The sequence below is a fragment of the Protopterus annectens genome, chromosome 2.part0, assembly GCF_019279795.1.
Source record: "Protopterus annectens isolate FY-2018-M chromosome 2.part0, PAN1.0, whole genome shotgun sequence".
NCBI lineage: Eukaryota > Metazoa > Chordata > Ceratodontiformes > Protopteridae > Protopterus > Protopterus annectens.
In genome coordinates, this window is record NC_056728.1 from 71,507,529 (window position 1) to 71,534,408 (window position 26,880).

The 26,880-nt window shown below is 36.3% G+C and overlaps 1 protein-coding gene across 1 annotated transcript in view; it reads left to right on the forward strand.

Annotated features, from left to right (window-relative positions):
• Positions 1-26,880, forward strand: part of PCNT (pericentrin) — a gene marked incomplete in the record, with an annotated part of 2,997,294 nt that overhangs the window by 2,690,600 nt on the left and 279,814 nt on the right. Inside the window, 1 exon segment of the mRNA XM_044060288.1 lies at positions 20,156-20,394. Within this exon segment, the coding sequence (XP_043916223.1) occupies positions 20,156-20,394 (239 nt within the window).

A 26,880-nucleotide genomic window follows, 5' to 3' on the forward strand; every position in this document is an offset into this window, starting at 1 on the left:
GATAAATGTAGAGTTTAGATGAGTTTGCTGCATCATTGTCTAATGAGCAAAAAGTCTGTGTTGAATATATTGTTTCTGATGTTTCCAAGGTGTTGAAACATGTTCTGAAATGTGCCTTGAAGGAGGCTTTTTCGTTGGTGATTGGGAGGTATGTTTAGTTGCACTCCCGTAATTTTTGTAATTATTTAAAAAAAATAAATAAATAAGATTATGAATGCTCCTTTGTAGTCTGGTTGTGGGCGTGTGGTACAGCATCTAATCAGATACTTAAATCCTGGTATGACAGGGTATATTGATGCAAGGAATGTCGAAAATGTTTCATATTCCCAAGCTCTTCTCCTTTAAGCAGGATAATTTTCTGAAGCTTAACAAGCAGAGGTTCCAGCCAAACAATATCCAAGGCAATAAAAGGAAGTGGCAGGACGACGACAACACCAAGCCTAACAAGAAGAGTTCCTTTCCTTGCAAGGATACCCTTTTTCCAACTTATGTCTATGCCAAGGTGCAGCACCCATCTTTATCAAGTCACTTGTTTCTCATTAGTTTTCTACAAGGCAGCCTAGCTATCAGTGGTTTCTGACAGATAAGTGCTAAACTTTGTTGGCAGGGGTTTCAGATGGAAGTGGAAAGAGCTTCCTCCTCCATTTGTGGGGGTTCCACCTCATCTTTCGAAAGAGACTTGTTATTCCCTCCTGTTCTCCAGAAAATGCTGGACTCTGGGTTCATAGTACCAGTCCCTTTTCTTGGTTCCCCAAAGACAACAGTTATACAGGCCGATGTAGAATGTTTTTTTGAATGCATTTGTCAAGGTTCCCAAGATTAAGAAACTCACCCTCTCACTCTGCAGGTAGTGCATTCTCTGGTTTTGGACCACTGCTTCATGGTGATCCTGGCCTTGATGGATGCTTTTCTTCATGCCAACCCAGGGTTTATTGCTTCAGGGGATAGCTGAGAATTGTTGGGTCTCGATCGCACTGTCAGTTTTCTGTATTGACCTTTGGGCCCTCCACTGAAATGCAAGTGTTTTAAAAATGGTCATTTGCGGATCTTCTTTCCCTCAGGGATTCCTCACCCAGGCCTGGACAGTCTGAAGCTCACGGCTTGGCTGCTCCAGTTCCCATGATCATTAGGACTACTGGATTGTCATCCCCTGTTAAATTGATTTTGGTAGCGGCTCATAAATCTTCTACCAGAATGGTGTATTGTAGTAAATGGAAGCGTTTCTCCATATGGGCCACTCATTGAGCCTTGGATCCCTTTATTGCACCTTTTTCGGCAGTCGTAGATGTTCTGGCAAGTATTTTTCATCAGGATGCCAGTTCATCTACAGTTAAAGTCCAGCTGGCAGCTATTTCTGATTTTCATGTGGGGGTGAACATGTCTTCCTTGGCGTCTTCTAAACTTTTTGTAAGATTTTTCTTAAGGGTGCCTTCCTTATTAGACCTCCAGTTAAGGACCCTACGCCTCCGTGGGATCTTACTTTACTGTTACAGGCATTAGTCTCCACACCCTTTGAACCTGCAGCCTCAGATGATTTGCAGTTTGTGACCTGGAAAACTACCTTCTTGGTTGCCATTACTTCAGCCAGAAGATTATCAGAGCTCTAGGCTCTCTGTCAAAATGCCTTACATGATTTTTCAAAAAGACAGGGTGTCATTGCACACTAATCCAGCTTTCCTTCCTAAAGTAGCCTCGAAAGCCAATATTAATCAAACTATCAATTTGCCAGTTTTTTTTCTCAAACTTTCAAAATAAAGGGGAATACAAGTTGCACCTACTAGATGTTCATAGACAACTGAGATTCTATTTGCACAGGACGAAACCTTTCCATAAGTCTGATCAACTATTTGTGTCTTATTCTAAACCCTTCTTAGGTAAGCCAGTTTCTAAGGTAACCATTGCTCGCTGGATCTCCCAATGCATTGTTCAAGCTTATGCTGTTAGAGAAATGTCTCCTCCGGGACAAGTGAAGGCACATTCTATTCGATCTATGGCTACTTCAGCTGCCTTCTGGTGTAGTGTGTCTGTGGATGATATTTGTTTGGCATCCACTTGGTCCTCATCTCATACCTTCATTTCACATTACAAACTGGATGTCGTGTGTAGAAACAGCATCATTTGGCTCTCCGATGCTCTGGAATATCTTTCTAGGTGGGCCACCCAGGAGTTTTTAGCAGCTGGGGACTCTGTCCCACATGTTGAAGATCAAATGAAGTAAACTACAAACTACTTTAGATAAAGAAGTTAGGTACTCACCATAACGTTCCATCTGAGTAGTTTTACTTAATTTGGCTTCAGTCGTTCCCCCCTCCTCTTTCCCCCTGACCTTGTTACTTAGTGAAGGTTGTTATAACTTTGTATACGCCGAGACCCTTGGTCCTTTCTGGGACCTGGAGTTTCTGTTTGTGGTTCACGCTTGTGTTAAGGTTCTGTTGGGTTGGGTATTTGGTACTATGTAGGCAGCAAACTCAATCTGAAGGGAGACGTGGGGTATTATGGGTAAGGGGAGGAGCTTGGAGCTCAGATTAATAGCTGGAAAAAATGGCCATGTCAGATCTGATGTGGAACTGAAACCCACAGGTTGAAGTCAAATGATGTACAACTACTCAGATGGAAAGTTATGAGTACATAACTACCATTTATATGGATGGGGATTCTGTTCCACAGCAGTAGTATCCTCCCAGAAATATGCCTGTCCCTCCATATCGTTCTGTTAATCTTGCAGAAGAGGGTTAGATCCCCTAAACCTACTATTTCTGATGCCGTTTGAATTGCTGATGTGTTGTAAATCCATCAGTAATGGGTCAGAGGATGCCTGTATGCCATACACAGGTTACCTCTTAGCAGTCTGTAAGATGCAGAGTATAGCGACAGGGCTTTGAGTCAGTCCATGTAGGACATGATGTTTAGGCCTTATATCCTTTTAGTAAGATACCTCTGTGAGTGTTCCAGTGGTCGCATGTGTCTTAACAAATACATGCCAAAGGAGTATTATATTCAATGACTGATCTAATGAGGGCTGAGTAAAGGGGGACAGTGACAACCCTAGATCTAGACACAATCCATTTTTTTATAAGCTGTGTAATATAGAGGGACTTTCTTACAACAGTAGACACATGTTGGTCAAAAGTTAGGTCACTGTCCATGTAATTTCCCAAATCCTGAGCAACTGGGTCAATTCTTAGAGGCATGTTGTCAGTGTGCTAGTTTCTTGGGGTTGATGGCTTCCGAAGGGGTACAGTAATGCATTTTTTATTTTTTTTTTGCTTTTAGTTTGACCATAATTTTGACACCATTTATCTATTTGAGACAAATCTCTCTTCATGATGTACAAGTCATTTGGGGGTTCAATGACTTCTCCTAGCTTGCAGTCTTTTCCAAACTAAGTGACTAGAGCTCTTTGGGAATGGCTTCTACTTGAGAACAGTAAATGCCAAACAGGAGAGGTTTCAGTAGAGAATCCTGTGCTGTATTAATAATAAATAAAATCTTCTCACACAGTCTCAGGGATGACTGGTGCACCACAATTTGGCAAATCTTCTACTTGACAGCCTGAATAATTATATCTTGACTCTGTTTAAGCACTTGTTTCTTGAAGATGGTGCAACAGGTGTTAAAGGAGGCCAGAAAACCTGCTGTTAGAAAGTCTTATGTTTACAAATGGATGAGATTTTTAAAGTGGTGCCTAAGTAGAAACGAGGGTCCATTGTGGTTAATATCCCTCTAGTATCTGAGATATTGGTGTGAGCTTCAGGATGACTTATCGTATTCTTCCATTAAGGTGGATTTAGTGGTAGTCTCTGCTTGTCTGTCAGTGGGATCCCCCCATTTCTTTCTTTCTTGATAAAACTATCCATGCAAGGAGTATTGCATGTGAGGCCCCCCTCACAACAAAGCCCTCCTTCATGGGATCTCTCCTGTGTTATTGAAAAATTGACCTTACCACATTTTGAACTGGTAGCTTGCACTGATCTTAATTTTTTTAAAGTGAAAACCTGTTTTGCTTATTGCTCTGATATCTGCTTGGTGAGTTTCTGTGCTGCAGGCTGCCATGGTGGGACAACGTTACCTGATTTTCCACAGGGATAGGGTTGTGTTACATATTTACCCTTTTTCCTGGCAGAAAGTGACTTCAGTCTTCACTTTCTATCAGCCTTTTAATGTCCCTGTGGTCTTTATAGCACCTATGTATAAGGAATAGACGTTATTTTATACTTAGATTCGTAGGCATTTACTAGGCTAACGACCACAATGGCCTTTTTAAGCCTAGCCATGCATCCCAAATGTCTGACAAGTTCTGGTAATCTTGATAAGTGTAAGCAGGGGCTTGGGAGATGAAGTATTTGCAAACAGGGGCTTGGGAGATGAAACATTTACAGGATGACACTTGAATTCGGTTAGGGAGGAACTCTGTTTCACATGGATGGGGAGCCTGTTCCAGAGAAGGGATAGTCTCTTGGATACATACCTGTCTCTCCAGTAGGTCCTATTTATATCACAGGTAAGTCTTTAGAATGGATCTCCCCTCAACAGCTTGTAGGAGACAGAATACAGGATAGGGCCTTGAGGTGGTCTACACAGGACATGTTACATATGCCCTTTATTCTTTTAGTGAGGAACCTCAGATGTTCCAGTTGTTTTATGTACCTGGTTACTTACATACCAATGGGGACATTGTACTCCATGATTGGTCTGATAAATGCAGAATATAGTGGAGTAGTGACTTCCTTGGCCCTCGATGCCATACCTTTGCTTATGATTTGCACAGCATATAGTGATTTCCTCATTACTGTAGACACATGATTGTCAAAGGGTGGATTACTGTGTCTTTATGTCCCCAAGTCCCTGACTACCGGTTCAACTCTTAGGGTTGTGTTGTCAATATGATAGTTACCAGAATTGGATGACTTCCTAGAGGATATTATTATACATTTCTTGATATTTAGTTTTAGTCCATGGATCTGACACCAGTTGTTTTTTTGTTATCTCTTCCTGCAGAACATTTGTGTCGGTAGAGGATTCAATGACTGCTCCTAATTTGCCATCATCTGCAAATTTAGTCAGTCAGAAGCCACTAACATTGGCCTTGACTTCAGAGAAGTAAATGATAAAAAGGAATGGTCCAAGGACTGATCCCTGAGGGACTCCACTTGTGATTGGCCTCTTCTCAGAGGTGGAATCCAAAGTTCTAACTTCCTGGGTCCTGTCTGTGAGCCAACTGGCTATCCACCAGGTGACATAAGGGTTTATACCTAACCTATTGAGTTTGTTAATGCCCGAGTGGGGTATTGTGCCAAATGCTTTGGCCAGGTATTTAAGGTAGGCAGTTTGAGCCATTTTGCCCTCATCCATTGCTTTGGTGACCTTCTCCAAGAAGTCCATCAGGTTGAGTAGGCCCTTGAGAAAACCATATTGGGTTGGGTCCAGTGTCTGTAGTTTTCCAATGTTATTATTGATCATTTCCATGATAATTCTTTCCATGTCTTTACATATGAGACTAGTGAGACTTATGGGTCTGTAGTTTCTAGGATGTGTAGATGGCCCACCTTTGTGCGGAGGGATGACCTTTGCTGTTCTGCATTCTGCATTCATGAGACATGAAGTTTGTTTGACGACTATAATTAAATAGCATTCCAGAGTGTTTGATACATCATATTTCATGCTATTTAGAAGGCATCCTGGGATATTGTTTGGGAAATTTTTTCCTTTTAAACAAAAACCCAGGGAAGCAGGGGAATTTATTTATATTATTTTCCCCGAAGGAAATTTAAAAGAAATTTTTTTGGGGTTAATTTTCCCATTTTTTTCCCTTATATTCCTTTAGTTCCCACTTTCCCTTAAAAATACCCAAAAAAATTTTAAACCAATTTGAACTAACAAAAGGGTTTCCTTCCCCACCAAAACCCCAAACCCTTTTAATTTATTTTCCCTGATTTTTTTTAAGATAATGATTGTAACTTTTGCCCAACTCCCACGGAGTTTTCTTTTTTTTTAAACAAATAAAAAAATTTTACCACCATCCTTTTTAAAAATTTTTACTTCTCCCCAATAAACCCCTTCTTACATTTTCCTTTTGGGACTTTATCTAACCAGGCACCTTTTAATAAAGGTCCGGTATTTTAATATTTCATTACCCCTTTTAGGGTTTTTTTTCCGCAGAAGAAGGGCCAACCAAGGGGAAATTCACAATTTCAGAATTTTTGGTCTTCCCGGATGGTTGGGTTTTTACTTTTTAAATTTGGTTTGGGGTTTTGTTTAAAAACCGGGAATTTTGACCTTTTTTTGGGGGCTATTCCCCCAATTTGAAAAACACCCCTAATTTTATATTTTTGGTGGTTTTTTCAAAAATTTTAAAAGTGAAAGGGCCGGGTATAAAAGGTGCAGTAATTTATTTTGGCAAATTTTGATATATTTTATTATTTTTGGGAGAAAAGTTTGTTATTATTATTTTTTTATATATTATTTTGGGGAATTGTATTTTTGGGAAATGTTTAAAAATATTTATAAATCAATTTTTTATTGTGTATAATGGGGAGGATGGTTTTGTAAATTTTAATTAAATTAAAATTTTTTATAAAAAAAAAAATATTTGTTTTAATGTGTATAAATTTAATTTTATTAAATATTTTGGGTTAATTTTTTTAGAATTTTATTTAATTTTTGTGGAATAATTTTTATAAGGTTTGTGGTTTTTAAAAATAATTTATAGGGGAAAATTAACTTTGAATATGGAATTAATTTTTAATTTTATTTATTTTTAATAATTGGTGTGTGGTTGAAAAATTAACTATATTTTTGGGTTTTAAAATATTATGTTAAATTAAAATATAATTTTTTTTGGTTTATTTGTTTTTTTTTAAAATTTTTAAAATGGGTTTTGTTTAAATTTTAAAAATTTTTTAAAATTTTTTGTTTAATTTATGGTAAAATATATATTATTTTGTTTTGTTGGGTCTAAAAGATAATCATGTGTTGGGGTGTATTTTATTATTATTATTTTAGGGTTGGGGTGGTATAATATATTAATAATTATTTTAATTTATAAAAAAGTTTTTTGTTTTTCTTTTTTGTGGGGTTGGAATGGGACTTATCCCCAAAATTGTAATTTTAGTTCAAAAATATGTTTATTTGGGTATTGATAATAATATATGGGTTTAAGGTAAGTCTTCCCCCTTTCTTCTGGTTTAGGAAGATTCCCCTTTTAAATTAAACCCATATTTTAAGGGAGTAAGGCAATAACCCCCTTTAAAAGTAGCTAAAATTTTTTGTTTAGGCTAATTTCTCTCCTAATTTGGGGAAATTTTCATTTTATTACATTGGGTAAAATAGGTATAATTTCCGCCCCCCAATAATGTATATTTCCCCACAAAAAGGTTGTTCCCCAAAAATAAATTGAAAGGAGGCATATACAATTTTAAAATTGCCTTTTTCACTATTTCCTTAAAACATAGCCTTTCAATTTGTCCCAAAAACCTTTTAAAATTTATCACCCCGGGGCAAAATTCATGTTAATCCCTGCCCCAATGGGGAAAGATTAAGTAGGATGCCGTGGTGTTAAAATTTTATTAAAACCCAAGAATTCCAAACCCCTTTTCCCCTCCCGGGTTTGGGGGGCCCCTTCATGTTAAAGTTGCCACAATTACGTTTAATATACCAAAAAGGCATTTTTTACCAAGAAAAAATACTAGAAAAAAGGAACCCTTTAAATCCAGCAAAAATTTTCTCAAAATAGGACAAAAACCCCCCTGTTTTTATCCCCGAAAAGGAAAAAAACTTCTTCTTCCCCAGGAAAATATGCAAAACCCCCAAACCCAAAAATTGCCCCCCAAAGCTTTTCCCCAAACCGAATTGGGGTTATTCCCGTCTTTTAAATTTTTGCAATACCCCCCTTTTCAAAGGTTTATATTCCCAAAAAATGTGAATATAAAATTTATAAAATAACTTTGTTTTAATATATATTAAGTGTAAAATGGTTTTTAAAACCCCCCCAAAATTGAAAAATTTTTTAAGGGTTTAATAAAAATTTTTAAACTTTAATATAAAAATGGGGTTAATTTTTTTAAAAACATTAAACCATATATCTTAAAATTTTTTTAAAATTTAATAATTTTCTGAAAACCCTTTATTTTGTAAAAATTTTAAAAAAAAAAAAAAATTAAAAAATCTTTGTTGTTATTAATTTCCCAAAAATAATTTCCATAATGAAAATTTTAAAAGGACTAAAAATAATTTTTGGAAAATTTTAGGCTTAAAATTTAAAAAAAAAATTTGGTTTAAATTTTAAGTGGGCCCCTTAAAATAAATTTATTGGGCTTTAAAATTAAGAAATAATAACAAAAAATATTTTTTTAACTTATGCCCAAAAATACCCAAAGGCTTTAAAAATAATTTTAGTGAATTTAAATTTAAATAAAAATAATTAATAGACAAATTAAATGTTAAATTTTTAAAATTTTTGGGATTAAAAACTATTTAAAATGAATTAATATTTTTTGGTTTAGAAGGAATTTTTATATTTAAAAGTGTAATTATTTTAAAATAAATAGGGAAAAAATTTTAATTAATATTTTAGTAAATTTTTAGATTGTATTAATTATTTGTAGTCTTTAAAAAATGTTTTATGTTTAAAAATATATTGAATAAATATAAATAAATTTGTTTTATATTATTTAAATAAAATATTTTATATAATAGGGTGGTTTTGGAATTATTAATTTTTTAAATATAAAAGAAATATTTTATAAAAATAAGGGAATAATAAATTAATAGTGTAATTATTAAATAATAAAATTAAAAATTTAAGTAGGGGGAAAAAAATTTTTAAAGTGAATAGGTGGAAAATTAAAAAGGGATAAAATAAAAAAAAATAAAAGTTTGGGAAAAGGGAAAATAAAAAAATTTGATAAAGGGTTTTTTTTTTTTGTTAAAAAAAATAAAAATTAAAAGTTTTGGGTATAATTTTAAATTAAGGGAAAAAATTTCCAAAATAAAAATAAATAAAAATAGTTTTAAAATTTTAAAATTTAAATATAATTTTTTATATTAAGAATTTAAAAAATTATATATTAAAGGTTGATAAATTTTTTATTGTTATTAAAAATAAAAAAAAATATATGAAAATTTAAAATAAATTATAAAATTAAATTTTAATTTAAAATTAGTGAAATTTATTTAAGTTTATTAAAAAAATGTAAAAAAAAATTTTTCCTCTTAAACCCCCTTTATTTAATAAACTGGTTGGCCTGAATTACCCCATTAACAATATCTGCTGTTATTCCCTCCAGGAAATAACTCTCCTATAATTGAGGAAATCCTCCAATGGACTAGAAATAATCTCACTCTTGAAACAATCCTATTAGGCGATCTGAATACAGACTGGTTGGCCTGCAATTCCAGCTGCCCCATTAACCACATAAATCTCTATTGGTTCTCTCAACTTATTCAAGAACCTACTAGAGTAGACAAAAAGAATCCATCTTTGATTGGACACTGGTAAAGTGCCTTAAGCAAAACTACCAGACAGGCTGTCTACCAAATAGTCTTAGTGTCCACCTCCCTACATTCCTAACATACCCAAACCCATAACTTAATAGACAAATCTGAAATGTCCGCAACCTAATCCCCTAGGATCTAAACACTATTCTAAAGCAATGCAACTTGGAGCCACTACTTTCCTTTGGTTTAGACCAGACAGTTGACTACTTTAATAGTACTTACATTGATGTCCTTAACAGAGTCGCCCCCATCAGGAAAATTAGAGTTAAGACTAACTATGCACCATGGCTAAGTAGGGACACAAGAGCCCTACTAAAGTCCAGAGATGTGGCATGGAAAATCTGGAAGAGGGATAACACCATCCAAACCAAACAAAACTACCAACAGCTTAGGAATCAGGCCAAAATACAAACTAAACTTGATAAACAGAACTACTTTCTTACTGTCCAAACAAAACACTCAAAAAAATCCTCAAAAGTTTTGGCAAGCTATCAACTCCCTACTTAAATTAGGCAAAACAACTTCTCCAGCTCCCAACTCCACCAATAACAGTATGGACATAGCTTCTCAATTTAACCACCACTTTGCAGAATCCATAATGCCACTATGCAGCCAATTGTCCAAAAACAACCCTCCATATATCCCAGCCAAGAGTCTAGATAACACCCCCTCTACTCTTTCATCTGTTCCCACCTCCAAAATAAAAAAAACTACTACTGAAATTAAAACCTACCACCCTTGCAGCTGATCGTCTACCTATCAACTTCCTAAAATTAGCTGCAGAATCCTTATTCTACCCAGTTTCCATCCTCATAAACTGCTCCATAAAAGAATCCTACATCCCTCAACTCTGGAAAGTGTCTTACATTATTCCTCTTCATAAAGGCAGTAATTCCTACAATGTCTCTAATTACCATCCTATAGCTATTCTGTCTCCGCTCTCCAAGCTGCTAGAGAGATGTATTCACTCTCAAGTCATGCATTTCCTGAGCACAGACAAACTCCTCTCCAGCACGCAACACGGGTTCCGGCCACAGCACAGTACAACTACCGCTCTTCTCTCATTTACCAATCTAGTAAACCAACACAGAAATTACTATAACTACACAGCTGCTACATTTTTGGATCTATCCAAAGCAATTGATATGGTCTCACATTCCCTGGTTCAAGAACTATCTAGCTGGCGATCAACTGTCTGTCTAGTGGCAAGGAGCACTATCTCTTCTATTTCCAACTTTCATAGGCGTACCACAAGGCTCAGTACTGGGCCCATTTCAATTTTCTATCAACACTAACAATCTACATACCTCCACCCAGCATGCCACACTCACACAGTACGCAGATGATTCGACTTTAATCTGCTCAGCCCCATCTCTTTCCACTCTCCAACAACAGACTCAGGAATCCTTTAGCTCTGTGGAAAGTTGGATCACAAATATCCAACTCATCCTTAACCTTAATAAAACTAAATTGCTTTTATTTACCCCAACAAATAAAAATCTGCTCCTCTTTCCTTTTCTATTACTTCCAAAAATGGTACCATAATTTCTTCTTCTGCCCATACCAAGCTCCTCGGTGTTGAGATTGACAAAAACCTTCTCTTTGATGCCCATATCTCTCAACCCATTGACAAGGTTCACTGTACAGACACAAAAACTTCCTCTCGGATCAAGCACTGATCACCCTAGCCCAAACTCACCTGTTGTTTACATTAATGTATGCAGCACAAATTCTTACCTATGTCAGAAAACTTGACCTAGACAAACTTGAGTCATGCTCTAATAATATTGCCAAATTTGTTAATAACGCCCCCTTCAGATCCCATCATTTTCTAGCTCTAAGTACTTAAAATGGTTAGCATTTTCTCAACTACTAAATTACCACCAACTGGTTACTGCCTGTAACAGTCTGAAGTATCCTGACAAAACCCATCACTAAGTCAACTACTTACCTACTATGCAACAAATCACACACTCCGCTCTAGTGACAAATCACTTCTATGCATCTCTAGGGCTAACAACACTGATGGCTAAGCACTATTCTCCCATATTGTTGCTAGAAACTAGAACAACCTCCCCCCCCACCACTGACCTCCATCCCCACCACCTCACACTTCAAAAACTCTCTAAAATCACATCTCATAAGCACCTGGCTTTTCCCATGCATAACCTAAAATCATTGCTTTAGCTCTGTGGAAAGTTGGAAGGGCTTATTACTTGCCTACTGTAAATGGTAGTTTTTTACGTCCAACAAATTTTCTCTCTTTAATATAGCTACTTAATTTTAACATGAAATATGTAATGACTGTTGATGCTAAAATATATTTTGTCTTTTTAACTGCTGAGTTGTCTTGTCTGTTTTACACTTCTGTCTTAGCTGGAATTTGCTGTTGCAATGTTTTATCAGTTTTTACTACTATGTATTAAATTCTAGTATTTCTGTTAGTATATGTGGAGCTAGCTTTTCTCTCCAGGCCTCCACTGTAAATGGACCCAGTCCAGTCGGACTGTCCTGGTAAACAAATGTAAAATAAGTAATAAATGAAATCTAAGCAACATCCCCCTTAGGAGATCTGTGAGGCTGTGGAAATTACTGCCATCTGCTTCCAGTTCCAGAAACTTCACCTAAACCTTCAAAAGTCACATCTTATACTATCTTGACAAGTACTGTTCTTTGGGCCACTGGTGGACACCAAACAGCAAAAGACATTACCTTTCTTATACGACGATCTTTTTCTGTCCCAGAATTTGAGGACAATCTGAGAGCAGAATTGAATGTAGACAGCAGTAGAGTATGTCAATGTCTTAGGATATATGAGCTGTTGTATCCTGATGGTTCCCCTTGCAAGACTGCATATGAGAAATTTTCATTTCTACCTAAGAAACGCACCCAATCTGTGCAGTACTACTTTGCTTTACTACCTTTCATCAAAAAATAAGTGTCATCATTTACCTCTGTCAGTAGTTAGCATTCAACCTACTTTTGGGTCCCAGACATTCTCCACAGACTCCTTGGAGAAAGCTGGCTGGGAAAAACATGCATGACCCAAGGGACATGAACTGGTGCCTTCAGGAGGTGGCACATCAGCATAAGTGAGATGATAGCAGTACTTCTAGCCATTAAGGTATTCACTTTTGCATTAGTTGGGGGTACTCTGATAAGATGGTTGAGTTCACCAGGGTTTGTAGATGTGCAAGAAATCTGTACAAGAAATCTGAAGATCAAAATGGAAGTGGGGGACTGCTTGTATAACTTGCTGCTGGTGCATGGTGATTCCAAAGAATTGATATATTTGTCTTAGGGTAGTTTGTCTAGATAATGGACTAATTTTATAGAAGTACTGCAGAAGCTTCACAAAGAAGAACACATCTAGCAGTAAGACACTTATGTGATACATTTATTGGAAGGTATATTTAGAGTAGGAAGGGAATGTGTATTCTGACTGTGGTGGGTGTTTAGTAATGTCTAGTCAGTTAATCCAAATGGCTGAATGGTAAAGTATGGGTTGCTGTTTAATAGATTATATTTGCAAGATACAGAAATTATGAAGTTGTTCACAACCTCTCCCCTCTTTTTTTTCTGTGCTTGTCAATTATGAAGGCAGGATTATGTCTAATTTTAAAGGGAATATTTTGTAAGTGTTTTTCCTTCTTTTCCTTCATAGAAGTAGAGTAATAATCTTGATGTTAACCATGTGAGGTCATAGTAGTACTACTAGTTCTATGCCCTGCTTCTTTTTTGTATTCTGTTTTAATGGAGTCAATGCCATCTTTAATCAAGAAGTTAAAATATTTTTTTTTTTTTATGTTTCAGTGAAAACATGCAGTCCTTTTTTGTTATTAATTATATAATATAGAGGATTCTGATCTGGTTGCCTGTCATAACCTTTTTATGAATTCAAGCATGGATGCCAAAAAATTCACCTTGAGAGAGAAGCTTGAACAGTGAGTGTTGGCGTTCATGTCAAGAACACATAATTAAAGATTGTGATCAGAGACCTGATCATAATTTTTTTGTATCACATAGATCTACAAAGACATGCGTCTGGAGCATTTCTCCCCGGGCCTCCGCTGTAAACTGGCTTTGTTCCAAGTCGGACATTCCCACTTAAATGTTAAATAAATAAATAAAATTTAGTTGCTCCTTGTACTATAAGTAACAGGAAAAAAGCACTAAGTGTTTTGCCAGCTTTCAAAGTCATAAAGCACTTGGCAAAGACAGTCAGAAAGACAGAGCAGCACAGTCTGCTGTGTTTACATACACCTTGCCATGCCTCACAACTGTCTGGTTTCCAGATTTTTGCCTCATACATTTAGTCTGTTCCTTATAAAATCTTTGCTTTTTGGACAAGTCTGAGACTCAAAGTCACTAACAGCATAGGTTTGATTTTCTGACTTCACATTCTTCAGAAAATAAAACAAATGTCTAAGTTTATGACAGGAAGTCAGGAACACAATATTGGTATGGACAGCAAGCAGAAACAGATCTTTTGTTTTAGTTCTGCCGCTGTCTTCCTGTAAGTACTGGCAGATTTGACTACGTAACTTGAGACCCGACCTTAACAAGTTAATCGGGGTGCTTAACATTTGTTAAGATTGGATCTTGCGCTATAGGATCACTTATCTGATTTGTCTTTTTTTGAATATCTAAGTGTATTCACTGTGCTGCATGTACTACAAAGGGGATTCTGATCAGGTCACTGATCGCACCTGACTTGTGTGTTTGAGACACGGATGCCAAGAAATTCACCTCGAGAGAGAAGCTCAAGAGGTGACTTGGCATCCATGTTGAAAAAACATAACTAAAGTTTATGATTGGAAACCTGATCGTAATTCTTCTAGTGCATGGAGCTTTATCTGCTCAGTGTACTACTATTTATAAGAAAGAAAAAAAAAAGCTAAGTGTTTTGCAGCTTTCAAAGCAGTAAAGCACTTGGCGAGCAATGTCAGAAAGACAGTATAACACAGTCCCTCAATTTTACACTAACCTTGTCATACTTCTCAAATGTCAAGAGTTTTGTCTCATATGTTTGGTTTCTTCTTCATTAAATTGTTTAGAATGAATCATTAAGTATTGAACTCAATAAATAATGACATACTTTTGAGTTTCATATTTTTTATCCTTCAGAACATGCAGGCGAACACACGCCCTATTATTCTAGCTACTTTCCAAGTTTATAAGATGAGGTTAGGCAGGGACACATTACCAGTATAGGCAACAGGCAGAAATAAATCTTTTTTTTCTTTTTTTCTTCTTTTTTTTTTTTTTTATTCTGCCACTGTTTGCTGGTCAGTACTGGCAGATTTGACTGTCTAGCACGAGACCCTAACAACAAGTTAATCAGGGGGTGCATAGTATTTGTTTGTGTCCAGTCTCGCTCTATAGTAGCGCTTAACTGATTATAGTTCAATGTTCAGAAAAAGACTAGTCACCTCTGTCCATGCACTACATGATGATAATGTAACTTTTGTTATATGAAACATCAGTGAGTCATAAATTGCAAGCTGTTCTTCTTTTATAGTTTTTTAGAAAAATATTTGAAGATGTGAACAGTATCATTCAAGTTCTGCTGTATATGCCTTGTACTAGTATCCAGAGAGTGATATGGGGTGTTATTGAAGTAGTGCCTAATAGTTGGATATATTTAGTGTTCATAATTTCTGTATTAGCAGTTTTTCTTGGTCTATGTATGTTTTTTTATCTTGCAGAGTTTGTTTGTGTACATGCCTGGTTAAATGGAAGCAGAGTGTCCATCTGTGTTGCTGTGCATCTGAATTTGGGAATGGACTTGAGCTGTTGATAGGGTTGAGCAGGGGGATAGGATGATGTGGCTAGTGAAAAGCCATCCTATCCCAGAAAGAGGCTTTGGGTTGCCTGATTCCTATTTTGACCTCTGGTTGAGACCAGAGGCTTCACATGTCATTTTAAGGTAATCCAAGTGGGTTGGCAATGACATTCTGACACCATGGCGCTAGCCATTTTGACAGCTAGGGTATATAAACCTTTGCCATATAAATGACAGTTCTTAAGCTTTACCCTCACTACTCCCATTGGATTTTTCACTCCTCTGGCATAGTAGTGAGTTACTATGATGTTCAACTCCCCAAGTAGTCATGGAGACCACATAGTGAAGGGTATGCCTTTTGGACCTAGCAAGGAGCAATTGAAGGATCCAGGAATGGAGAGTGGGGAAGCTTGGGTGGGAAAATACAGTCTGAAGATGTACTAGGTGTGGTGAGAGCACAACAAAAATAAGTGGACTGTAAATGTTATTATAATGTAATATTACTTAATGTAACTGCTCAAAACTGATTAGTAAAGGATGGATGAATTTTATGGGAGTGGTAAGGAGGATGGAAAGCTGCATGGTTTTATGTAACTCTTGGAGTTTATAACAAATTTCTAGAAAATTTAGAGAGAATGTTTCTGTATTCCCTATATTGTAGACTAAGGAGGGAGAACATGAGTATGTCGTGAAAAGATGGATCTAGGTAATTATTGCAATTTTTTAAGCTAAAATAGAAGACTTGTAATTGCAGTGAATAGAGATCAGTGGCGGGATATACAGGTAGCTTTTCATGTGATTGATTTGTGGATGTAAATGATTAAGTGGATGGCAGCTTAAGCAAGTCATGCATTGTTAGCTTCAAAGTGAGAAGGATAAAAGTTAGCAAAGAAATATGTGGATTTACCCACAGTGAATGGCATCTGTTATAAAAGAAGCCCTTCCTCTGTTGCTCAAATGAGGAGATCTGGCTGTTTGATAGAGTCAGATGCACAAGATGGACTGACATTACAAATAATTGTGGGAGGCTGAAAGTGTGCTTGGGTGATAGAAATTGAATGCTAATATTTGTAGCAGAGAGATTGCATTGTTCCCAGGATGGGGGCTTGATGTGTTAGATATATTGTACATCACAGGTGCTGAAGAGCTTAAGTTGTTATGGGATAGAAAAGAATATCCAGACCTCCCTTAAAAAGCAGTAAAAGTGGATGACATGGAGTGACTTGTGAAGACTGAGATATAAGGTAGGGAATAGCTTGGGAGACATGTATGTGCCGTACATTGACTGCAAGTTCCAAAAGAAGTTGTTCGATACATAATACTCATATACATATCAATATTTTACGCATGGGCGGTAATACCCTTATAGCCTTTCAGTGTGTTGTAGCAGTCACCCTCGTAATAAGTGTGTTCTTAAAATATCTAAACTAGAGCTTTACTCCCTGTACTCTAACAGAATAGCCAAAATCTGGAACTCCCTGCCTGACAACACAAGATCCGCCACTACCACAACAAACTTTAAAAAATTACTGAAAACTCACCTTTCATGTAAATGGATATGCTTGTGTACTAACCACAGTTAGCAAATTAGCATATACAGAACTTCCAGTTTAACTCTGTAGCCTCTCCATTTTGTCTCTATCTACAATTTTTAATCTTATTACAGTAATTATGACTCTTATGTTCATATTTAACTGTAATGCAAATGTAAAATGCACTGTTTTTTTTTCTTTTTTTATTCCCTGTGCTTGAAAACTTTTTTTTCACACCAGTACATGTAGATCTGCTATACATGTCCTTTATCTCTGTGTTGTACTTAAGACCTGTAACTACACTATACACTTTTTTGTCTTTTCTGTATTAAAACATGTAAATCACTGTTTATGTAATACTTATCTGTTTTGTATTATGTGGAGTTTTTCTCCCTGTGCCTCTGCTGAAAATGGACACTTTGTCCAGTCGGATTTTCCCAGTAAACAAATGTAAAATACAATAAATAAATAGAGCTTGCTTTAATATAAGTAGGTAGTTTATCCCTGTTATCAGCTACTCTTTCAGAAAACCAATTAGTATATCTCTCACTCCTGTATGATCTCCTAGACAGTTTGTATGGTATCTCTCTACTACTGTTTAACCCGAAGCATTCCCAGAGGTAGTCTGTTATGAAGCTCTGAAGTTATCGTAATTAATGGGAAGTTGTAGTTAGATAAATGGTAATGACTCAGGAATCTGACTAGATTACATTGGAATGAGAGAAACTGAATGTAGTCAGAAATACTAAGGATGTGTATGAATTTGATTAATGACATTATCTGAATTAGCCTCATCTGTATGCATACAATTAAATATTATAATTTAAAACAAAAATTGAAAGTAGTATAGCATTAGACTTTAGTTTCACGCTAAACATGCCCTTTAGAACAGTATGTGTTATGTGCAGGTGAAGGGTCTAGAAAGTGTAGCACAACCATAATGTTAAGAACTAATTTTTTTGCAAAAAAAAAAAAAAACATACTAAAAATTGAAAGATTGATATTATTTAGAAAAGGTTATGTTCTTTTTTTTAATTGTATAAGAGATCTGGATTCTACTATAATACCTTATGTTCTTGAAAAGTTTGTTAAAAGATCAATAAATTAGTTTTTTTCTCCAGTAAATAAAAAACATTAAGGAAATGGTAATGGAATACATATTCATGGGATGGTAAAACCATATACCAAAAACTGACAGAGCTGCTGGTGAGTAGTAAACTGATCATAAAAGGGACCATAAAAAGTGGTGCTAGGAAAGGATGTCCACTATCACCAATCCTCTGTATATAAGTCATGGAATTGTTAGAAGCAGAGAGGATGTTGCAGAGCTGATAAAAGGAAGAGAATGGGATGCCTACTTTGCACTGTGGGCAGCCCATCCATGGCATGTCAAAGGGACAGGGCAGTAAAAAAGCATACTGGAAAAGTTTTGGAAGATTTTAAGGCAAGAGCATTTTTGAATTGTAACCTAAAAACAGCCATGGTTATAATGGGAAAGGAAAAAGATCGCTGTTGGCCAGAAAGCATGGAGACAAAGCCATGAGCAAAGTTCCTGGGGCTAGAACTACAGAGACTGTAAAACACACTGGGTGAAAAAAAAACTCATGCAGCTGCTACCTAAAAGAATAGAGGAATGTTGAAAGGAAAAAAAGACAGATAAGGCATATGGATATGAAAGTTGTGGCAAATACTAGCAACAAAGATGGAGTAAATAAGTCTGAAGAGGGGAAAGAAATGGAAGAAATGTGGGGAAAAATGAGACTGGATGGATGCAGAGAAGGGGACTGTAGAGCAGAATAAGTAAAGTTTGGAATTTGATGAATATTGCAGCTACAGAAAAATGAATGGTGGACAGGGAAGGGAGGAATAGTATACAAGGATTTATTAAAGAAACAAATGAGAGGAAAGTATTTGCAAGAAAAATGGAAAGGAAGAGGAGCAGTTAATTGAGGAAAAATGGGAGAAGTACATAGGAGTGATGGAAATTCTAAAAAGGTTTCTACTGGTTGGGACAGGCAACTCAGGTTATTGCATGGATTAGTCTGCACCTGAAAAAGTTTATAGAGAGAGAGAAAAAAGGGAATTCATTTTGGAGCTATGGGAAGGAAATGTTAGAAATCATATGCATGTCCTGGGTGTACAAAAGAGCAATCGAAATTTGGGAGGTTACATGGTCAAGAATGAAAGAAAATAGGATATGGCAGAAGAATGCATGAACTCCTTTCTGGATTAGAAAGGCACGAGGAAAAACAAGAGAGAGGAAAATAATGCAAATGCTTATACTAGCAGAAGACATAAAGGCCTCCAAAAGCAAAGCACTGAAAAAGGAGCAGAGGAGCAAGATTAAAATTGGTAGAAAGCAATAAAGGCCACACTCCAGAAGATAAGAGCTGAAAATAAGGAGAGGAAGAGAATAGAATTTGCAGAAATGGAATGAAGTGAAATTCGGTGCATCTTGGAAATCAGTGGAGTAGTTACCCATTCCTTAGGGCAGAAGGACAGGAAGAAGTGCAGTGAAAGTAGCATAAAGGTGGTATCTAAGTTAGGTTTAAGGAGAACAACAGAATAGTTGCTAACAGATACCTAAGAATCATGAGGAGGAAGAGAATTCTTGGAGGAGCATGTGGAGTAGGAACCCATATCTTGCAGAAAAATTAGAATACTTAAGGTGACATGTTATTTTGTTTAGTAAAAACAAAGTGTGAGCCATAATGTGGTACAGTTGCTAAACTGCTCATATGCATTCTACTTTAACAAAACAAGTAGAAAACCTAACCAAAACCAAACAGTGAGGTGTAATAATAAATAACTATATCCTTAATGCTGGAATTCAGCCATGGAAAAGCAGCACTGTATTTTGGACAATTAGCCTGTGTATTTTTAAATTGCAGATTGTATGAATATGTTGACCATTCTTTTATATTCCAGTGATTTGATATACAGCTCTGCCTTACTTACTGAATGACATGGTTCTGTAAATTAACTGGGAGCTTCTGGATATATGATGGCACCAGTGGAGCAGTTGTACTTTACAACACTAAGTTCATATGGGAAACATCTGAATAAACTTCTTATCAAGTACAGTATTGGTTCCTTTACTTGCCTGACAGATTTTTGACCTGACTTATTTGTCAGTGTCTCAAACTTGCAGCCTTAGTAATAGGCACTCATAGCATCAGGAAGTGACAGTGTGATGTAAGAATCCCCAAAATACAGTGGGTGCACTACTTTCTGTTGCGGTTTCTTGTGGTATTTCTGATTGTGTGCATTGTTACATGCATAAAATATCTTCTTTTATACTAGTGTTAGAAATGGCATCAAACATCTTTCTCCTTTTGTGTAGATGCTTAAACTATACCGGAGGTATCTGCGAGCAGAGAGTTTCAGGAAAGCCCTTGTCTACCAGAAGAAATACTTGTTATTACTCCTTGGCGGGTTCCAAGAGTGCGAGAAGGCAACACTGTCACTGATTGCTCGAATGGGTGTTTATCCTTCACCTTCGGATCTTCCAAGGTCATCCCACCGTCCACGTGCATTCACGAGGTTCCGATGTGCTGTCAGAGTTGTTATTGCAATCTCAAGGTAATGATTCTTATGAATGTTTTTAGGTTTATTTCTTAACCACAGTATTAAACTGAGCAGAAGCTGAATTTAAGGTTAACAGATGAAAACTAGAAGTCATTTTTGATATGCTAATCTTAGTAACTTCAGGCAGAAGACAAAACTCTACCATACCATTTCTATTGATTTATGCGTGGTTATATCATAACTTATCCTTGGCAGATCTGCATCTAATTTTTGAAATTTTTGTTGAGGTGGTTCTTGGTCAGTGGGTCTTTGCATTTTTAAATTCTGACTGCCATGGAGTGGTATTCCACTGAACCATGTCTGTGGTATTTACCCGAGTGTGGTGTGCACTGCCTTCTATAAACTTGTTTGACTCTAAAAAAAAGAAAGCATTCTCCCACCATTATATTTTTTTACTTCAGAATTATCAGAGTTGGATCATTATTTACCTGTTTTTATTTGTTTGTCACAGGAAATTGTTTTACTTGCAAGTTATTCTCATATATTCTTTAAAATATCTATAACTTTGAGTGTGCAGGCGTCACTAACAGAACCACATTTTTACCTAAGTGATGTATTGTGGCCCTGGCTCATACTTTTGCAGCAGTGGAAGGGAGGTCTCTTAGTAAAAAAGGAAGTCCATAGGAAAATACGGTGGGAATATTTTTGAACTGGAAAGAAAATCAGGAAAAGTAGGTCTTGTGCATCTAAATTCTGTTTCCTGGAATAACCAAGGAAATAAAGGAAGCACTCACACTGGATTTTTTTCTGATGATTCCTAGTCATGCTTATACCTTCCATCCAGTGTGCATCTTGCAAGAGGTCATTGGCCTCTTCCCCTGAGTCTGTACAAGGGTCCCAATAAGTAGACCACTGTCCAGTCCTTATTGAAGTGGTTTTAATAATGTCAGTAAACAAACTCCTTAGCTAAAACTGATTGGAACAGACTTGAGACTAATATTCCAGGTGGTACCCCAGATGAACTAACACTGACTTTCCAGTACAGAGCAATCTCTGTTTCATGAATGTGACCCCTGTCAGCACTGGGTGTGGTTTCACTCAGAATGGAACAAAGTTTTTAGAGATGTTTCTGACCAAGATCCGTTAGGATAATTGAATGCTGCCAATAAGGTACATTTCTCATATTTCATTCTCTCCTGTAAGCAAACTATCCTGCATTAAATTGTCTGAATCTAAGCCTTCCATTGGGCCTTAGGTAGTGTTTTTTCCCTTTCATAAGACTTATTTACATTTTTGTTGTTATCCTGCTCTGAAGCTGCTTTATTTATTTATTTAATTTATTTATTTGAATGTATTTAAATATTAAAGAAATGTATTTCACTTGTACAATGTTTAGCTGTTTAGTGTTGTGTCTTCTGCCAAAGTGATTAATGTCATTGTATGATTCTTGGGATATTTTCAGGCTGTTTTTAAAATATATTAATTATTTTGTTTGCTTGGTATTGAAAGCTGCTTTATAGTTAATGTATGGTAGAGCATTTAAAAAGTGTACTAAGCGTAGACATAGAATTCCATCTCAGGATAAGTGTACTCCGGCTAAACTCCAAAAGACTTATTCTTGTGTAAGTGATTTACTGCAGGTCTATATTATATTATCGAATGGGCATTACAGCGAATGCCTCTTCATCGACCATTAAACAACAAACCGCCAGTTCCACGAATGGCCGATTCAGCGACCCCCCCCCCCCCCGGAAAAAATTGCATGGCCATCAATATGAATTTGCCCCTTTCCACAATGTAGTGCGATCTCGGAGTTGGTATATTTAGTTAGGGGATGTGGGGGGGGGCAACGCCCCCCACTGTTATCTGTTTGTAGTGATCTTTTGTTTCTGGCCAGATCAGTGATTATTTTCCCTAGGGAAAAAAATTGCTGAATCGGCTGTTCGCAGAACTTGGCTGTTCATTGTTTAGGGGTCGATGGAGGGGCATTCACTGTAATACCTCTTCGATAAGATAATACAGACCCATTTACTCCAGTGTAAGGCCAGTCTATAAAACAGGCTTATACCAGAGTAAGTGACTTAAACTGAGAGCAAGTCTTTTAGAAGGGGACTCCTTGTGTGTTTTATTCTTGGGTAGAAACAGTTAAAGAAAAATTTGAAATGTGTGGTTTATTTAATCCCTAAACATTAGAGTTAGAAAGAACAAATTAATTTTACATTGTTTTGAAGGCTGCTCTGTGCTATCCCATAGGCACAACCTCTGGTCTGAACTCATCCATCCCCTAGTTTGGATCTGCCTTGTAACTCTCTCAGAATGTAAGAGAAAATGATAGAGATTGTGAAAAGCAAAGAAATAGAAAAAAATACAGAGGTAACAAATTAGATGTTTTATGAAGCTGTTTTCCTTTAGTAAAAAACCTCGTGTTGGAGTGTCCATCTTCATTTACTACTACCACTCATATCAGAGTTTCCAGGTTGCCGGGAATTGTTGGTCACACTTTTGTGAGGCAAAGCAGTCTATCCTTTATGTTCAAGTCTGAGGTTGAATGCATTCTGCAGTCCAGACCACTGTTTCAGATCATTGAACTTATTCACTAGCCAGTCTGTTACTGTGGTCACAGAGTACAAGACAATGATGAAGACTTTTCTGAGGGTGCAGTCAGAAAGGTTAAATGAGGGCACATATGGAAAATGCAGAGAAAGGAAAAAAGGTAGCCATGCCTGTTGGTGTTATTAGGACACTTGGGTGATTTACCTAGGAACCCTAGCTAAATGTGGTTCAGACAGGAGTACCTGCTACAAAGGCAGCACTTTCTGGGCTGTTTTCAGAGGTCACAGACCAGAGAGAGAGGGTTTGCTGACAGGAGTTGCAAGCATCCTATGGCTGGACAGCAGCTGCTGTGTAGCCTTGCCCAACTGTTGCCTTCTGGTAGCATTTGTTTGGGGGGTGTCATCTGTCAGCTTGATGATCCTTAATTGTTTAATAGACTGATTAACAGTAATATCCAAGAGTTAAAAAATTCCCTTCCCTTCCTCATGGGTCCTGTTTCTCCATTCTTCTCCCCTCCCCACCAGAGATCCCACGCTGTGAGAAGAAAGTAACAGTAGAATAGAGATTAAACCACCTAAATAAAAGTACTATCTAGGAGGCTATACCAGTCCAATAACAGTCTGTATATCACTTGAGGTTCTTCTCATGACAAAAAGATCCTAGGCCTTCAGAACAATTTTGGATCTAAGTAACCTAAACACCCCTTAACCCAAAGAAATCTTTCATATTGGCTGGGCGCAGACAGGTTTTCACTGTCTTTAAGGAGGAGACTGGATGTGCTGCATGAATTGCCAAGATGTGTACATCCACATTTATATCACAAAGGCATTTGGGAGGTTTATGTGCTTCTGAACTGGAAACAGTCACTTTAATTTCTCAACTCTACTGTTTGCTCTTACCCAACCCCTGTGGTGTTTACCAGATGCAGTTCAGTGGTAGCAGCCTACCCAAGACTGCCCAAATGAATGACTGGCTCCTAGCTGCCCTGCCTATTCAGACCATAAATACATGTATACATACAAATATTTCAAGCACTGGCATTAATGTCCTTCTAGCTTGCCGATATACCAAAACACGTGTTCCCATAATAAGTATCCATGCTGTTTTTAAAAATATCTAAACTACTGCTTCAATGTAATTTGGCAGTCTGTTCATGCATCAGCTCCTCTGTCAGAGAACCAATTACTGCACTTCATTCCTATAGAATCTCTTATTAATTTCTCTAAATCTTATGGGTTTCTAATACCTTGATGGGAATGGACCCCATTCCTAAGTCAAAGTACGATTCAAGTTCATGAAATTAGTGTTGCTTCACTGTCTGATGTCAGCCAAAAGTGCTCTTTGCAGCACCCACAATATGCCCAGTAATACCACCTCCTGCAATTCATATGGAGTTATATGTATTGGTAGCATATTTAAATAGGATTGTAGACTCTTTTTTTGTAAGACCCATTGCTCCTACTACTGTTGGAACTGTCTGGGTATCTTTCTTCCATGTTGCTTTCCTTTCTGCTTGCAAATCCTGATATTTTTTGACTTTGTGTCTGTCTGTCTGTACACAGGACACTATAGTCACTCGGTGTGGCGATTTCAGTGATCAGTGCTACTTTTGTCTTCTTTTCCTGGGACACTATATCTGGTTTTTCTTCAGAATTGTGGTAATAGGTGATCCAGAGTTCATTTTCTGTGATGGTTTGTGGCTCGTATTTCCAGTGTTTTTCAGCCACTTCAGTACCATAATGTTTGCACAATCCCTAGTGCAACAGTCTTGCCACATTATTATGCCTTTCAGTATACAGTCGTCCTGCCATTAGTATGTCACAACCAGCAACGAAGTGTGCAATTGTTTCCAGTTCTGTTTTACAAAACCTACATTTGTCTGTTTCTCCCACGTGTTCAATGGACTTTGTAAACCAACGTGTATATAGCCCCACTATCTTGGGTCACCAGTATTAACCTTTCATCTCTTGGTTTAAATTCACCTCTCCTTAACCATTCCTGCGTTCGTTCCTGATCCACATGAGGTTCTTCCAGACGTTTTCTATACTCACAACTATATTTATGTTTTTTCCACATTTCTTGCCTTCTCATCTGGTCCTTCACCTTATATTATTTCTTTTTTTTTTATCACATTCAGTTTCTACGTAATTTTTATCTACTTGTGGTTTGATTTCTATTCCTGCTTGACATCAATATGCTTCTGCTAGCCTAAGCAAGGAAGTCATCGTATATTTATTCTCCTCATGTTTCAAAACTTTCACTATGTTTGGGTTTTGTGAGGTCAGCAGATGTGTGGAGTCCCATGATTGCAGATGTATACATGTAATCAATTTCAAGGACACACATCCCTCCTTCAGAAAGGAGAACATATAATCTTGCTATGCACTGATTTTTATAAGTCAGTTGGTGAGCATGAATCATCCTCCTTCTTTTCTTGTCTAATTTATCCAGCACATTTTGAGGCCAGTCAGTCACTCCAAAATTGTAAGTTAGGACAGGAAGAGCAAATTGGTTTATAGCTTGGATTTTGTTCCTATATGTCAAAGCAGTATTCAGGATTAATTTAAGTCTTCTGAAGTACTCCTTACTAAGTTTTATTCACATTTGTTCATGTTTTATTGTTCATCCTGCCTCAATTCCCAAATATTTTACACTCCTTTTTGCTCAGTTTTTTTTTTTTTTTTTTTTACTCAGATGATTTTTATTTTAAATTTGCAATACATAAATGAAAACTTATCACTGTTTACAATCAAGTTAGATAATTATTAACTATATACAAATTTACATTTAGCCTGACATTTTAAAACTTGCGTGATAATAAATTACATAGATATAGTTTAATTAAAGTTAAATAGTACTTGCTTCATGAGAAGGTTAGATCCATTTGCAAAGTATCAATCAAAGTTAGAACTTTTTTCCAAGGGTTTTTAGTCTTAATTCTTTGTTTTTTATTTCCATTAATGCTGTCCTCTTCAATAGACATATGAAATCTTCTTTCCTAGGAGATGTGGTAGAATTCCATCTCTTTGTTATGCATTTTCTAGCTATAGCTAGTATATTCCAAAGTAAATGAAGGTCAGTCTTATTTGAAGAATAAGTATTATCAGTTATATTCAGTAATAACAAAGCCTTGGTCATGACAAAATTATCTGTATAAATTGCCTGCAAGAAATTGTTAATACTCTCCCAAAAGGGTTTAATTTTTATACAGTCGTAGAAAACGTGAGACCAATCAGCTTTATTATACTGTTGACATCTCCAGCGTAACCCATCGTTAGAAGGATTGATTTTTTGAAACTTTATCAGGGGTTAAAAAGGATCTATGATGGAATTTCCAGGTAAATATTCTCCAATAATGAGAACAAGAAGTTAATTTTACTGAGAGAAGTAAATTAGATTTATTTTCTGAGGTTAACTGAATCATATATCCTTTAGTAATATATTGCCAATATGCTGGTTTAGGTTGTGTTTTGCAATTTTTTATTAAATTATATAAATATGAAGTACCATTTTCCAATGTCGTCTTATATAAAATGTCAAACAGTCTGGATATAAAATTTGGTGTATTTGAAAAAGAATTATTATTTATTATCCTACATAGATCCTTGAAGTACATCATTTTATTCTGAAGCATTAACCATTCATGAGAATTCACTTTGTAAGTTGACATCATATATTGTAAATCCCATACTTGCTGATTTTTTAGACAGTGTAACCAACAGATTAGATTTTTCCGTTCCCAAGAGAGGGATATATCTCTATGAATTCTATCTGGAAAGATTTTGATAATGTTGAAAGGAATTAATGTTGCAAACCAAAGCTTTAATTCCATATTCATGTTTATAAATTTCTAAAAGAGTCAAATAAATGATTTATTAAATTTGTCCTAGTTAGTTTAGTTATATTGTATTGATAATTTAAGGCCAGTGAGTACCATAATATATTGTCCTTGTCTAGAAAAGTAGAATTTTTAAGTAAATTATTTTC